Source organism: Abrus precatorius, unplaced genomic scaffold (assembly GCF_003935025.1).
Source record: "Abrus precatorius isolate BTA unplaced genomic scaffold, Abrus_2018 Scaffold7, whole genome shotgun sequence".
In the NCBI taxonomy this organism is placed as follows: Eukaryota; Viridiplantae; Streptophyta; class Magnoliopsida; order Fabales; family Fabaceae; genus Abrus; species Abrus precatorius.
The window spans coordinates 3406770-3422030 of NW_020874417.1; the positions used below are offsets into that span (position 1 = coordinate 3406770).

Sequence of the window (15261 nt, forward strand, 5' to 3'; positions counted from 1 at the left end):
AAAAAAATTGTACCATTTTTCTAATCGTATGTCCTTGGATAGTTTATTGTGTTCTGTTTCCAATGTTTTTATTTTTAACGGAATCAATTATACCATTTCTCTAATCTTATATCTCATTTTGTTCGTTTCTAAACGTAAATCAAACATAAATCAAAACTGTTATGTTATATCACTTTGTAACATGGATTTCCCTTCAATAGGAAAACACTGAAAACGTTTTTTCATCTTGAGGCACATCAAATGAAATGATTCTAAACACAAAATGACACTAATTATTTGCCAAAAATAGCAAACGAGCAATTATTAAACCAGATTCTATCTTATAAATGGTTAACCGGAGTTTCACCGCTAGAAAATCAAGGAAAACTATATTCCATTAAAAAAATTGGACTCCCTGAAAACTATGGCATCTTTTAATTCTTTGCTTAAGATAAAAATACTGGCCCAAGGAGGTCAAATTAAAAATTTGACATTGAAAAGATTAAGAAATGCAAAATTGATGCTTTACAGTTAAGCCATCCCTCTCCTTAATGTACTAAATACTAAAGACATGCAAAATTCCATAATATTGAAAATACTTGTTAAAAGTTATATTTCAATTTTAACACTAATAAACATCTGTCACTGAAACCTTTCTCCAACCAACTTACACATTTATTATAATAAATATTTATAGAACATTAATTTAATACTTTAAAAAATTATGATTAAATAAATTATTTAAAGGTTTAAATAATTTTTTGTACTATTTAATATTTAAAGAAAAAATTATTAATGTTATTGACTCTATATATTATATTTTTATTTACGAAAACATAAATTTATTTGATTTGTTTAACCAATTTCTTTTATCATTTTTGTTTTTTACTTTTACAATAGTATTTTATAACCAGATCTGATTTTTTATTAACATAACATTATAGTAGTTTCTGGATGTTTAATTTATATTTTATGGTTTTATTTTATAAAATTATTTAAGATTTTACCTAATAGATTATGAAAAGTGAAGGTTATAACAAATAAAATATAATAACAAATTTTAAAGGAATAAAATAAAAAATACCGACAAACTTCCCTCATTTTAACATATATTATTGATATATAATTACTAAATCATACTATTAATCTCAATCTATATAATTACAGTAATAATTATTTACCAAAATATTTTTTAGAATATTTTTCGTGTTAAAATGTTATTATAATATTTTAATTCTTTATTCATATACTTTTTATAAAGATTATAACTTAATGATTTTATTATTATTCATTTTTTTATGGTATTATTTTATCAACATTTTTATTTTATAATAAAAATCATGATTAACATACAATACAAATAATTTTTTATTTTAACGATTGTAATTAACTTACTATTGTTTCTTGTTTTTAGACTATTATATAATGATTTTCAACTTTTAAGATTATAAAAAGTAATTTTTATTATTAAATTATCATTATCACCCAAAGGACTCACTTGACTAAAAATTTTGCCAAAGTAACTGTAGCATACGTATATTTATTATTTTAAAAAATAACATGATTAAAATCCGCTTCTAAACTACAAAATAGGACATTGTTAAATACTCCATTTACAATTCATAACAGTAATATTTAGTATAAACTATATGGGTGGTAATAAATACGGTTTCAAATAAAATTGATGAGTTTCAAAATTAAATGCTTATTTTTATACGAGATTACCAATGTTGATAACATCCATTGAACATGCGATATTCAAATATGTCAGATTGTCAGTAGATGGATGCCCGAAGCTGTAGCAGCATAAAAGAAACCACATATAAATAACTTGGTAAACAATCAAACATGCACATAACTAATTAAAGCCTAAAAGGCCTGAATCTGATAAAACCACACAAAAAAGTAACATGACGCTAATAATCAAAACATACAACATACTGCAAAATATAGTCTTTTTTTATGGAACAAAATGTCAAACAAAAACCATTAAATTTGACTTTGAAAATAGATAATAATCTAGCAGAAATATACTGAAAATTTAGTCTACTTCCTCAATCTTTGGGCCAGCACCGCTTCCACCAGTAGGAACGTCGTCATCCATAGCACCTCCAACGTCTGGGCCAGCACCACCCTGGTACATCTTGGCAATAATAGGGTTGCAGATGCTTTCCAATTCCTTCATTTTGTCTTCAAATTCATCTGCCTCACCAAGTTGATTGCTGTCTAGCCACTGGATGGCCTGCTCGATAGCATCCTCAATCTTCTTTTTGTCAGCCGGATCAAGTTTCCCTCCAATCTTCTCATCCTTCACGGTATTCCTCATGTTGTATGCATAGTTCTCCAATGCATTCTTTGCCTCTACCTTCTTCTTATGCTCTTCATCTTCAGATTTGTACTTCTCGGCCTCTTGAACCATCTTCTCAATCTCTTCCTTTGACAATCTACCCTTGTCATTGGTAATGGTGATCTTATTCTTTTGGCCAGTAGTTTTATCTTCAGCAGAGACATTCAAGATACCATTGGCATCAATGTCAAAGCACACTGTAATCTGAGGAACACCCCTTGGTGCAGGCGGAATGCCTGAGAGCTCAAACTTTCCCAGCAGATTGTTATCTCTGGTCCTTGTCCTCTCACCTTCATAAACTTGGATCAACACTCCGGGCTGGTTGTCAGAATAGGTTGAGAAAACCTGCTCTTTCTTCGTTGGGATTGTAGTGTTCCTTGGGATCAGGACTGTCATCACACCCCCAGCAGTTTCCAACCCAAGAGAGAGTGGGGTAACATCAAGCAGGAGAAGATCCTGAACCTTCTCATTGCCCTCACCACTCAAGATAGCAGCTTGAACAGCAGCACCATATGCCACCGCCTCATCAGGGTTAATGCTCTTGCAGAGCTCTTTCCCATTAAAGAAATCCTGTAGAAGTTGTTGAACCTTGGGAATTCTAGTGGAACCACCAACAAGCACAACATCATGGACAGATCTCTTGTCCATTTTAGCATCTCTCAAACACTTCTCAACTGGTTCCATGCACTTGCGGAAGAGATCCATGTTGAGCTCCTCAAATCTGGCACGGGTAATGGGGGAGTAGAAATCAATTCCCTCATACAGAGAATCAATTTCAATGGTGGTTTGAGCAGTAGAAGATAGAGTTCTCTTAGCCCTCTCACAAGCAGTCCTCAACCTCCTAAGAGCTCTAGGGTTGCCACTGATATCCTTTTTGTTCTTTCTCTTAAACTCTTGAACAAAATGATTCACCATCCTGTTATCAAAATCCTCACCTCCGAGATGGGTGTCCCCAGCTGTGGCTTTCACCTCAAAGATACCCTCTTCAATGGTAAGCAAAGAGACATCAAAAGTACCACCACCAAGGTCAAAAATCAAGACATTCTTCTCACCAACACTGGTGGCTTTCTTGTCAAGACCATAAGCAATGGCTGCGGCAGTAGGCTCATTAATAATTCTCATGACATTAAGACCAGCAATGACACCAGCATCCTTGGTAGCTTGACGTTGAGAATCATTAAAGTAAGCAGGGACAGTAACAACAGCATTCTTGACTGTAGAGCCAAGATAAGCTTCAGCAATCTCACGCATCTTCATAAGTACCATAGAAGAGATTTCTTCTGCAGCAAACTGCTTCTCTTCACCCTTGTAGCTGACCTGAATCATTGGCTTATCACCGGGTCCAGCAATGACCTTGAAAGGCCACAATTTAATATCACTCTGGACAGAGGCATCAGTGAATCTACGACCAATCAATCTCTTAGCATCTGCAAGAGAGACAAAGCAAATTATAAATGCACAGCGTTGTAATTTCATGTGTACAACTACATACCAAAACCTGTTCCAATAAAAAAAAAGCACTAAACAAAAATATATGAAGCTGATCCACAAGACAAGAAGTCGATGACCATTCAATTACAGCAATTTAGGACAATAGCAACAAAAAAAATCATAGTCAAAGCAATTAATGGATCTACAAGTAGATAGTCAAGATATATGTATCCATATCCACATATATAAACAAATACATGGCCAAAATCCTAACAGATTTCACGAAAATAGAATCATACTTTCACTTAATGACTACTTCAATGCATAAAAATTTCTTACAGAGGATGATCTTAGGGCTAAAAGTCCTCCACCAACTCCTCCAATAACATACGTTATTAAACAACGGCAAACGAAAAATCGTTATAATAGCCATCAACAAAACCATATCAAACACCGCAACTAACGAAAATAATTAGAAATGTACATCGCAAACTGAAAAAATATATATATCGAACAGGAAAAACACGTATATATACAGGAAAACCAAAAAGCTTAGATACATTCCAAGTCACTTAGACAAAAAAAAAACAAGCTAAAAAGGAGCATAACAGCAACAGCAACATCAACGTGTACGTAAAAGTATGGTTACATAGCGGATCTTACCAAAGACAGTGTTGATAGGGTTCATGGCGACTTGGTTCTTGGCAGCATCACCAATGAGACGCTCAGTGTCAGTGAAGCCGACGTAAGACGGCGTCGTTCTGTTACCTTGGTCGTTGGCGATGATCTCAACGCGATCATGTTGCCATACACCGACGCATGAATATGTAGTTCCGAGATCGATTCCGATAGCTGGACCCTCTCCTTTGCCGGCCATGCTTCGTTTCCGTTAAAGGAGAAGAGAGATCTAAGAGGTTTCAAACCGCCGCTGGGGTTTCAGATTGGGTGCGAAGAGGAAAAAGTAATAACAAGAGTAGACTTTATATGGTAATGCTTTGCGCTTGTTAGGGTTTGGGATTCTCTTTTCTAGAATGTTCCGATACGCTACCAGCCGTTGGATGGTTAACCAGTTTGGACGGTTGTAGATCGGAATCTCCCTTGGCGGCCTTGACTTTCTCAATTTCCCGCCACTTTCCTTTTTTTTTTTTCTTTCTGCTTCACAGATATTACCAGAAACAAAACATCTAATTAATCTTAATATTATAATAATATAGTTATCAGTAATTTATAAAAAATATATATATATTAGCAAAACACTCTTTATTATTAATTAAAATTAACAAAATATAAAAGAAAAATATTAATATAAGAATGATAAAGAGTGAAATTTTTATAATTTTTAATTAATTTTAGTTAATAATAAAAAAATATATTATATAATGTGTTTGTAACCTTATTCTCTTTTAAATTATGCAAAAATAATTATACAAATTATTAATTATCAATAACACAGACGAGACTTTGTCTCACCCACCCTCGCCGCCCTCTTGTTTGTCTTTTTTATTTAGTGCGTTTGTTGTTTGGTCAAACTTCTTGCTTTTATTATGCGATTACAATAACAATCAAATTTTGAAGAAGGCTTAATGATTTTCGGCCTGCCAGATAATGGTTTCTATTTTGTTATTTTGGAAGTGGCCCAATGTTTGTGAACACGCAGCAGTTTTGGTTACTCTCTTTATTTGGTTTGTGTCTTTGGGCCAGCAACAATTTTTAGTCTTGGGATCTGTGTGTTTTTGCGTATCTTTTTGAGTCATCTATTTTCCAATAACAATGTTAAGAAAGGTAATTAAATATAATAAAAATCAAAATTATTTCTGGGAATGCATGTAACGGGACCATTTTTGTTATCCCTCTCACTCACAAAGTTTCTTTCCCCCCACCCCTTTCAAATCAACTAGTCAATGTCACTCAATTTATGATTCCTTTAAACCATTATATACTAATACAAGTATCTTTAAAACGAGTTTATTCAACCGCGTGGTTTAAGCCGATAAAAATATAAAGTTTACACTTTAAATTGTGAAATTGTATTATTTTAATCTTTTGTAACTTAACATTAATAAGTTCAAAATAGAATAAGTTTGTACAAATTTATTAAAAAAAGCTTTATTTATTTTAAATATCATTTTTACAAATTAAATTAAAGGTTTTGTTAATTTTAATCCTTAAGCATTTACAAATAGATAAAGATATACTTGTATGAAGTATAACCTATACTGTTTACGTTTCAATTTTCAATTGCAGAAAAGATCACAAGTTCGTCCCAGCAAACTTCCATCTCTTCAATTTCACCCCTACGTACGTAAACAGCTGAAAGATAAATAAGCATAGTTGCTTGGTGTGCTTGTAATTTGATCCAATGTAAATAAATAGACAAACAAATGACAGATCAAATATCCCACTAACGAACATAATGACAAATATTTTTAAAGACAGATCGTAACAGGTCACTAGGTTGTAGCATTGTGAATCCGTAATCCATTACACCACTTTAGGATTCAGACAAAACCCGAAAAAATGCGTTTCCATAAGAATAATAAAAAGCACAAACTTTCTTTCAAAATCAAAATAGAATAATAACACAATAAGCTTCTAGATTTTGGAATATATTTTTAACATGTGTATATACAAAAATGATTCTATATATAAAATAAAAGTTTAGATCCGCAAGTGTCCAAAATCTCTCGGTTTTACTATATTTTGGTATATTTTTATTTCATTTTAATTTGTAAAAATATGAAAGTGCTTTAAGCAAATATTTGTTGTAAAAAAGTTAATTCAATTAAAAAAATTATTGTTCATCATATTATTTTTTATAAATTTCAACACACAATATATTTTGACAATTTTTTATGTTTTTTTTTCTTTATTTTCTTAATTTCATTCATATTTTTATGACTCGTTTTCATTTTATTTTGAATGTTGATTAAAAAAAAATTATTTCCTTCTTTTCCCTTTCATTTCAAATTATTTTTTTTCTCTTTTTAAATTCTAATATTTTTTTTTTCTTTTAGTCCATGTTCAATTTTGCGATCCTCATCTCCTCTTACTACTTCAATTTTATCTATATAATGACAATTAATTGAAATTTTAATACATCATACTAAAACAATGTTTTTGAAATATAAATCTTTAATTGAACATATTAATTTTTGAAATACTTACATTTATGTTTAGCTTGGTCCCAAGAATAAAAGGTTATTGGACCTGCCTACATTTTAATCTACCGTGGAATCTAGGCAAGGGAGCAAAGTCAATATCTATAATAGCAAAATTCAAATTCCAGATGACAAATTAAATTGAAATATTTATGTGATGTGATACACGTTTGAATAGTTGATACGCTTGAATAAATCGATCAATTATAAATGTTATGATGTTAATAACTTGGCCACTTTTCATTGATTAAAGCCTGTGAGTTGTTACCCATTAGGCCATTAACTTATATTTTTGTAAATTTTAATATAACATTAGTATGAAATTATATATCATTTTAAATGATTATATATATATATCAGTTAGTTGTATTAATAATTTATTAAATAATTTTAAAATTATAAATTATTTATATAATTATAAGTTTTTAGATCCACAGTTTTTAACTAACTTCACAGCTATAACTTATCAACTTAAAAAATATAAAATATTTTTTAAAAGTTAACTACCAACATATTTATTATTTTTTATTTTTTACTTTTTCATTTACTCATTTATTTTTTTATCTAAATATATTTTAAAATAAAAATATAGAACCTACAATATTTTATGTTTCAAATACATAAAAATATAATTTATTTTTATATAATTAATTAATAATATTTAATTTTAATATTATTAATATAATATTATCTATTTTTTTAAGTTGGCTTAAGTTAGCTTTTAGCTTGTTTTTAAAACACATTGTAATTGATTGAATGCAATTGTTGACTTGACTAATTATTTCATTCACATTTGCCCTGAAACGGCGTCTACTTGACGTAATAATTTTCTCCTCGTTTTTCCACGTGGACGTGCTTTTCTACGAATCGCTGTCTTTTTTCCCCTACTCTTAAGTTGGTCATTAAATAACTTTTCTCATTTCCGCGTGATGAAATTTACCTTCTTATGGATTTTTTTCCACAGTGAGACATTTTTATAGCTTCTTTATTTTTTAAGACATTCTATGATATGTAATTGTAGCCAGTATCTTTAAAATAATAATTATATGTATACATATATAAATTACTAATGTGTGTTTATTATGATTTTTAATATAATCTTTAATAAAAATCATTTTTTTAATGACACACGTCAGCTGGAGATTCATGACTAATGGAATAGTTGATTTATCAATATTTCAGATTTGTAATTTTGTTCCTGAAGATGGTTTATTTTTACCAGTATTTAAAGAAAATTATAATTAGTGCACATATTAATATTATCTTTTATTTTATTTTTAAGATCTCTACTCACGAGTATATTACTACTTTGATTTAGCCTTTTATTTAATACTAACAAATAATTTTAAATTATTTATTAAAAAAATTCAAATGAACATTTTAAATAAATATGTTCAATAAATTAAATGCATGGAAATTTTTAATATTATCTTTTTAGATTTTAAAATATTCAATGTATTATATTAGTTAATACTGAATCAATAACTTTTTGTTTACAATTTACAAGTATTCTCTTTATAATTAATGCATGTATTACTTATTAACAATTTAAGTCACGTAATTGTATGAAAAGTCGATACTCTTTATTCGAGGGAATATTGATTTCTCACCACTTCTTACTTTTTTTTAGAAAAAAAAACGAGTTTTAGTATATTAAAAATAGTTATATGCTCATTTATAATCAATGCACTATTTTTTAAAAATTAATTGAAATAATATTTATTAAAATATTAAAAAATTCTGAATTTTGAAAAAATAATATCTCATTAAATAGTCTTAAATCAATTATTTAGGACACTTATTAAAGAAAATTGAAAGAAAATATTGGGGCCATTGGAACAAAACTATATTAATAAGTTTAACAACACAGCAAAAACGGCATTGATATTAACTAGTTACTTTTTTTCTGTATATTATATTAATATTTTTAAATAAAAAAATTTAAAATAATATATTGTACAGTTATTTTAAAATTTAATAAATTTAACAAATCAAGAAAAAATAGAAATATATTAATATTGGTAATAATATTTTTATATTGAATAGGATTAAAATAGAAAATTAATAATTTTAAGATTAAATATAAAATATAATATAATATTTTTAATTTAAATTTAAAAAATAGATATTAAATATAAGAGAATCCATGTGAAATAGTAAAAAAAAAGGATAAAATTCTTTAAATTTAGAACAAAGACTCGATTAATATACGAAACTATATAAAGATTAACAATAATAAAAAAAAAAAAGAGCTCTTCGTTATAAAACAAAAACAATAACAAAAACAGAGCTTTTCACAACTAAATCGTTTTCACTCCTTTATCTGTCTTCATTTTTTATATTTTTTAAATTTGTTATGAATATTGTTGTTCTTCACCTAAAGTACACAACTAAAGAGTACTTGTTCGTTTTGAATTTTGATATAATCAAATTTAAAATAATCAAGAATGAATAAATATAAAAATGGTATATATATTTAATATATACTTGGGAGATTTCACATCCGACGTTGATTCATGTCAATAAAAAGGCAAAATCTGTTACTTTTCTCCTAAACAATTATTTTTTATCGTCACCTCGATTTTATTAAATATAACAAAATTCCAAACGTCATCAACAACGTTGAAATCAACTAAAGTGACAAAAAAACGTGTTTTGTTACGCAAAACGTTGAATATTCATGGTAAAATTTTTTGATAATTAGTTTTTATAAATAAAATAAAAAATAATATTTACAAATGATAATAAATACACTCTAAATTAAAATATAAAATAAAAATATTTTTATATATTTTTAATAAAAATTATTATGTTTTGTGGTTAAATCAACCTTAGCCAAATTTTAATATTTTTTTATAAAATACTAAAATTTAGATCAATAATAGATATTTACTTTTCAATACACTGCTTTTTCTAAAACAGTCTTCAGTATATTTGTTTGATTGGTTCAGTTTTGTTTTTAATCCAAACAATTCTTAAAAAATTGATTAAGTGATGGATAATAGAACTCCCCTCCCATTGTATCTGTATCCATATACTGATCGGAGACAACGGAGGATGGAAAACTGTGAAGTGTAGCTTAACTTAAATCCACCAAGACCAAGAAAAAAAGGAAAAATGGACCTCCATTGATATTGTGACGTTGTCCTCACTCCCAGTCAACGCCTAGCTTTTTAGGCTATATGTTCTCGCATAGCTCCCTGCTGCTTTTCACAATCTGAACCATAAAAACATGGTATTGAACATAACCTCCATAAAAACATCCTCCAACGGAGCATGGCAAGGAGACAACCCTTTACACTTTGCTTTCCCTCTCCTAATCCTTCAAATCACCTTAATCATCTTCGTTAGTCGCTCCCTCTCTTTCCTCCTCAAACCTCTCCGCCAACCCAAAGTCATCGCCGAAATTCTCGTAAGCTCAAACACTCTTCTCCCACACTCCATTTATTTCCAAAAACTAGTCATTTCATTTTATGTAATAAGTAAATTATTAATTATTAATTTTAGAATTTTTAATGTAACAGGGAGGGATAGTGTTGGGTCCATCGGTTCTGGGAAGGAACAAAAAGTACATGCACAGAGTGTTCCCAACATGGAGCACGCCGTTACTCGAATCCGTCGCCAGCATAGGTCTTCTCTTCTTCTTGTTCCTTGTGGGTCTCGAACTCGACTTGGTCTCTATTCGCCGGAGTGGAAGAAAAGCTCTCAGCATAGCCGTCGCCGGCATGTCTATCCCCTTCGCCTCCGGCATCGGCCTCGCCTTAGTCTTCCGCAAAACCGTCGATGGCGCAGACAAAATCGGCTTCGCGCAGTTCATTGTCTTCATCGGCGTAGCCATTTCCATCACAGCCTTCGCCGTGCTTGCCCGGATATTAGCTGAGCTTAAACTCCTAACCTCTAAGCCCGGTGGCACCGCCATGGCCGCCGCGGCGTTGAACGACGTTGCGGCCTGGATCCTCCTCGCCCTGGCCATCGCACTTGCCGGCGACGGCGACAACCACATACACAAGAGCCCCCTGGTGTCCGTCTGGGTGCTCCTCTCCGGCGCGGCCTTCGTTGTCTTCATGATGGTGGCTATCAAGCCGGCGATGGAATTTATCGCCGGGAAATGCTCGCCGGCGAACGGTGACGTGGACGAGAACTACGTGTGTTTGACGTTAATGTGCGTGCTGGTGTTCGGGTTCGTAACGGACTTGATTGGGATCCACTCGGTGTTTGGGGCGTTTGTGTTTGGGTTAACGGTTCCAAAAGGGGTTTTTGCAGAGAGGTTGATTGTGAGGGTTGAGGACTTTGTGGTGGGGTTGTTGTTGCCGTTGTATTTTGCGTCGAGTGGGTTGAAGACGAACGTGGCTACGATTAAGGGAGCGGAGGGGTGGGGATTGTTGGCGCTGGTGATTGCTACGGCGTGTGCAGGGAAGATAGTGGGGACGTTTGTGGTGGCAGTGGCTTGCAAGATTCCGACGAGGGAGTCGTTGACGATTGCGGTGCTCATGAATACTAAGGGACTGGTGGAGCTTATTGTCCTTAACATCGGGAAGGAGAAAAAGGTCAGAACAAAATTTTCAATCATTTCCTTTTCAATCACTATGTAAGTGAGACTGTGTGTGAGGAGTCACCACGTTAGAGGTAGAAAAGTCAAAAATACTTTTTAAATGTGTTTATTGTATTTTTGTTTTGTAGAAGTTATTGTTTGTAAAGGAAAAGCAGATATTTTAGAAAAAAAGAAAAAAAAAACTATTCGAATATAGGTAACAATATTAAATACATTAAAGTAATAGTAGATGCTTCTAATACAAGGCCTAGAAAAATATACTCATAAAATTATTTCTAAAAAATGTTGAATGAAAAATAGTTCATATTATTAATCAGTGGGATATTTCGGTTGAGTCTCTTGGTTTGCCATGTGAACATTATTGGCTCATTAATGATGGAAAAATTCTAAAAAAACATCGCTGGAATCAATTAATGATTTTTAAAAAATCTTCTAAAGTTTTATCAAATTTGTTAAAAAAATATATTTTATTTTATTTTTTGCTTATATTGTTAAACATCAAACTTTTAAATTAACTGAATAACAATATATGCACTATTTTTTTTATCAGCTCAAATAAATTTTTTTCACTGAAAGTACATTTACATAAAATACAAGCAAATATGATGATCTGAAATATGAGTAAATTTTAATCAATTTTATTCTATTTAATAAAAATATCTTTAAAATATTTTATTTTATTTAAATTTTTATTTTTAACATGTTTTTTATTTTTAAGATGAGTTAATAGTTTTGTACAACTTCGAAGATGTAATAATTTTTTAAAAATTTGTCTTACGTTAATTTTTCTTTTTTTATTGCATATATCAACTTGTTAAACCATCTAATAATTTTTTATAGTGAACATTCTTTTCGTTTCATTAACTTCAACTTAATTATTTTCCACATTTTTACATTAAATTTTTCTTTTCTTTTTTCCTAGTTTTCAATTGCTCCATTTTTTTAATTAAAAAACTTTAAATAAAAAAAGACACTTCAAAATTTATAATCAGTTGAATATTTTGGTACGTATAGATTAAAAAACAAAAGCAAAAACAAAACCCTAATAGTTTAGTACTTTTTTTATAAACTTTAAATACAACATCTGGGATTATATAATAAAAACGCATTTTCATAAACTCGAACCAATTCTAATTTATAGTAGACTATTTAAGGTCAATCTAAATTTTTAATCTATTCACCCGTAAAAACGACTCATGCAATTATTAGTGTATCTTTTGTAACCCTTTTGCCGAATGATTTGGAAAATAAGTGTTGGTTTATTATTATTATTATTATTATTTCACTTACAATTTACCAGCTGCTTGTTATCTTATAGGTATTGAACGATGAAATGTTTGCCATTTTGGTGCTTATGGCTTTGTTCACCACTTTCATCACAACCCCATTAGTGATGTCCATCTATAAACCTAGTCATGACAAATCTTCTCGGACACTTCACAAACTGGGTGACAACACCACCAACGATAAAGCCACAAATGAGCTTCAAGCCATGGCTTGTGTCCATGGTCCTAACAATGTTCCTTCCACCATTAGCTTCATTGAGTCATGTCGTGGCACCAATAAGTCCTCTCTCAAGCTCTTCATCGTGCACCTCGTTGAGCTCACAGAACGTCCTTCCTCCATCGTATTGGCTCAAAACGTTCGCAAAAATGGCTCTCTTTCTTTCAACCGCTCTAGCCATGTTGAGTGGCTAGACCAACTCTATAGGGCCTTCAAGGCCCATAGTCAATTGGGTCAAGTTTCGGTTCGGTCCACAACCGTTATCTCGCCATTGTCCACTGTACATGAAGACATATGCCACGTGGCGGATGATAAAATGGTGACTTTGATCATCTTGCCCTTCCACAAAAGGTGGAGGAAAGAGGAAATGGAAGAGGAGGTGGAGAACAATGAGGTTTCCCAACACCAAATGGTTGAAAATATTGGTCATGGATGGAGAAGTGTGAACCAGAGGGTGCTTAAGAATGCACCTTGTTCTGTGGCTGTGCTTGTTGATCGGGGATATGGAAATGGGCCTCATACTTTGGGCCTACCCACTACTATCACCCATAGAGTTTGTATTCTTTTCTTTGGTGGGCCTGACGATCGCGAGGCCTTGGAGTTAGGGAACAAAATATCTAACCACCCTTCTGTTAAAGTGACTGTTGTGAGGTTCGTTCAAAAATATGCGTTGGAAGGTCTCTCTCCAAGCAATAGTAGTGAGGGGAGCTACAATGCATCCATTGCTAAAGTGAACCTTCAAAAGGAAAAGGTAAATATTTGTTTATGCTTTAACATATAAAATATATTAATTCCTTGTGCATTTTTAAAAAAAATTATATAGTTTTTCTTCATATTGAATTGTTATGATTACTTGCTTTTAGGAGCTAGATGACACAACAATGGCAAAGTTGGAAAGAAAATGGTGTGGCCTGGTAAATTGTGTTGAGAAGGTAGCAAGCAACGTTATGGAGGATGTGGTGGCAATAGGGCGAAGTAGGGATTATGATCTCATAATTGTGGGAAAGGGTCGATTTCCGTCTAGTTTGGTGGCAGATCTTAAGGATAGGGAAGTAGAGCACGAAGAATTAGGTCCAATTGGAGACATTCTAGCATCATCAACGTTGGGGGTGGTTTCTTCAGTGTTGGTAATTCAACAACATGATGTGGCATTGGACAAAGAGACCCCTTTGCCTTTGCCTATGATACCCCATGATGTAATATAGTTGGGTAACAAAATTAAGCCATGTACTAAGTAAAGTAGTTCGATTATTCTATAGTTAAAAATTTAAATAATATGTAATATTATATTTCTTTTGGTCCTTTTTATAAGAAATAAAATACTAAATTACAAAGATTAAGAAAAATAATTAAGTATGTTATCTTTTTTATAAATATTTTATTCTAAAAATATTCATGATATTAAATAGCGTAGTTAGTAATTTATATATTTAATGATACTAATAAAAGAAAGTAAATTTATTATTTATTTTTTATAATAAAAATTAAGAAAATATTTTATTTTATTTTTTATAAAAAGGACTAAAGGAATATATAGTTATTTCTCATTAAAATTAATATACAGTTTAGTTTTTACATTAACTTATTATTATATTTTTATTTTATATAAATTGAATATTACATTTTATTTTTTAAATAAAAATACTACCTATTGCTACCTAGTGTATATTACCGAACCTAGATAACACAAATGTTAAAAGAATATTTCAAAATGCCTCGATTGGTAGAGGTAGGTTAGATCTGTAATTTGCATATAATGCTTATACACATTTTTAGAAATAGTTTGCAATATTTCAATAAACGAAGTATAGACAACATCCACCTAATAATTATCCTAAATTATTAAACAAGATATATTATATATTTACTGTGTGACTTTTATTTATGAAATGTGGTTTTTATTGGCATTACAGGATAACTTCTAATTAAACTAAACACATCTTCAGTAAAAGTACCGACATGCTTCATTAACTCCTCACGAAATTTCTTCTTCATAGAAATTTGAAAAGAAACTATTTGTAGCATTAACTTTCTCATTTACGTATAAATAACAAAGATCAAGAAGAAACGATTTTTCATAAAGTAAGTTGTAACTGTGTTCGAGAAATGATATCAACGATATAAAGAGAAGATGGCCAATAATCAAGCAAACAAAACAATTGTTGACCAAATAAAATTTAAATTTTGACAGGGTTCCGCAAACAAACACTAATCAATGATATTAATGAAACAAAAGAACACGCGTGAGTCATCTATAAGTTGGAAAGGGAAAGGGAAAGGGAATTGATGGC

The 15261-nt window shown here is 30.8% G+C and overlaps 2 protein-coding genes across 5 annotated transcripts; one reads left to right on the forward strand and one right to left on the reverse strand.

Annotated features, from left to right (window-relative positions):
* Positions 1 to 1560: 1560 nt before the first annotated feature.
* Positions 1561 to 4737, reverse strand: LOC113873892 (heat shock cognate 70 kDa protein 2-like). 4 transcript variants are annotated; one of them, XM_027512256.1, is made up of 3 exons: positions 4421 to 4737; positions 2014 to 3753; positions 1564 to 1775 (listed from the first exon to the last, which is right to left on the reverse strand). In XM_027512256.1, the coding sequence occupies exons 1-2, from the start codon at positions 4632 to 4634 to the stop codon at positions 2021 to 2023; spliced, it is 1947 nt and encodes a 648-aa protein (XP_027368057.1). In that variant the 5' UTR covers positions 4635 to 4737; the 3' UTR covers positions 1564 to 1775; positions 2014 to 2020. The 4 variants fall into 4 exon arrangements, with proteins under 4 accessions (XP_027368056.1, XP_027368057.1, XP_027368059.1 ...); XM_027512258.1 differs by lacking the exon at positions 1564 to 1775 and having other exon boundaries at positions 1903 to 2398; positions 2789 to 3753; XM_027512257.1 differs by lacking the exon at positions 1564 to 1775 and having other exon boundaries at positions 1903 to 2349; positions 2515 to 3753.
* Positions 4738 to 9876: 5139 nt separating this feature from the next.
* Positions 9877 to 14548, forward strand: LOC113872751 (cation/H(+) antiporter 20-like). Its single transcript, XM_027510550.1, has 4 exons — positions 9877 to 10327; positions 10440 to 11462; positions 12786 to 13721; positions 13834 to 14548. Exons 1-4 carry the CDS (start codon positions 10148 to 10150, stop codon positions 14173 to 14175), a joined length of 2481 nt encoding a protein of 826 aa, XP_027366351.1. The 5' UTR covers positions 9877 to 10147; the 3' UTR covers positions 14176 to 14548.
* Positions 14549 to 15261: the final 713 nt, after the last annotated feature.

Excerpts from the sequence above, each read along its gene's own strand:
- LOC113873892 (XM_027512255.1), bottom strand. The coding sequence starts at position 4,634 with ATGGCCGGCAAAGGAGAGGGTCCAGCTATCGGAATCGATCTCGGAACT. Across the intron at positions 3,754-4,420 it reads CCCTATCAACACTGTCTTTG|ATGCTAAGAGATTGATTGGT; the intron begins GTAAGATCCGCT and ends TCTCTCTTGCAG.
- LOC113872751 (XM_027510550.1), top strand. The coding sequence starts at position 10,148 with ATGGTATTGAACATAACCTCCATAAAAACATCCTCCAACGGAGCATGG. Across the intron at positions 10,328-10,439 it reads AAGTCATCGCCGAAATTCTC|GGAGGGATAGTGTTGGGTCC; the intron begins GTAAGCTCAAAC and ends TTAATGTAACAG. Across the intron at positions 11,463-12,785 it reads ACATCGGGAAGGAGAAAAAG|GTATTGAACGATGAAATGTT; the intron begins GTCAGAACAAAA and ends GTTATCTTATAG.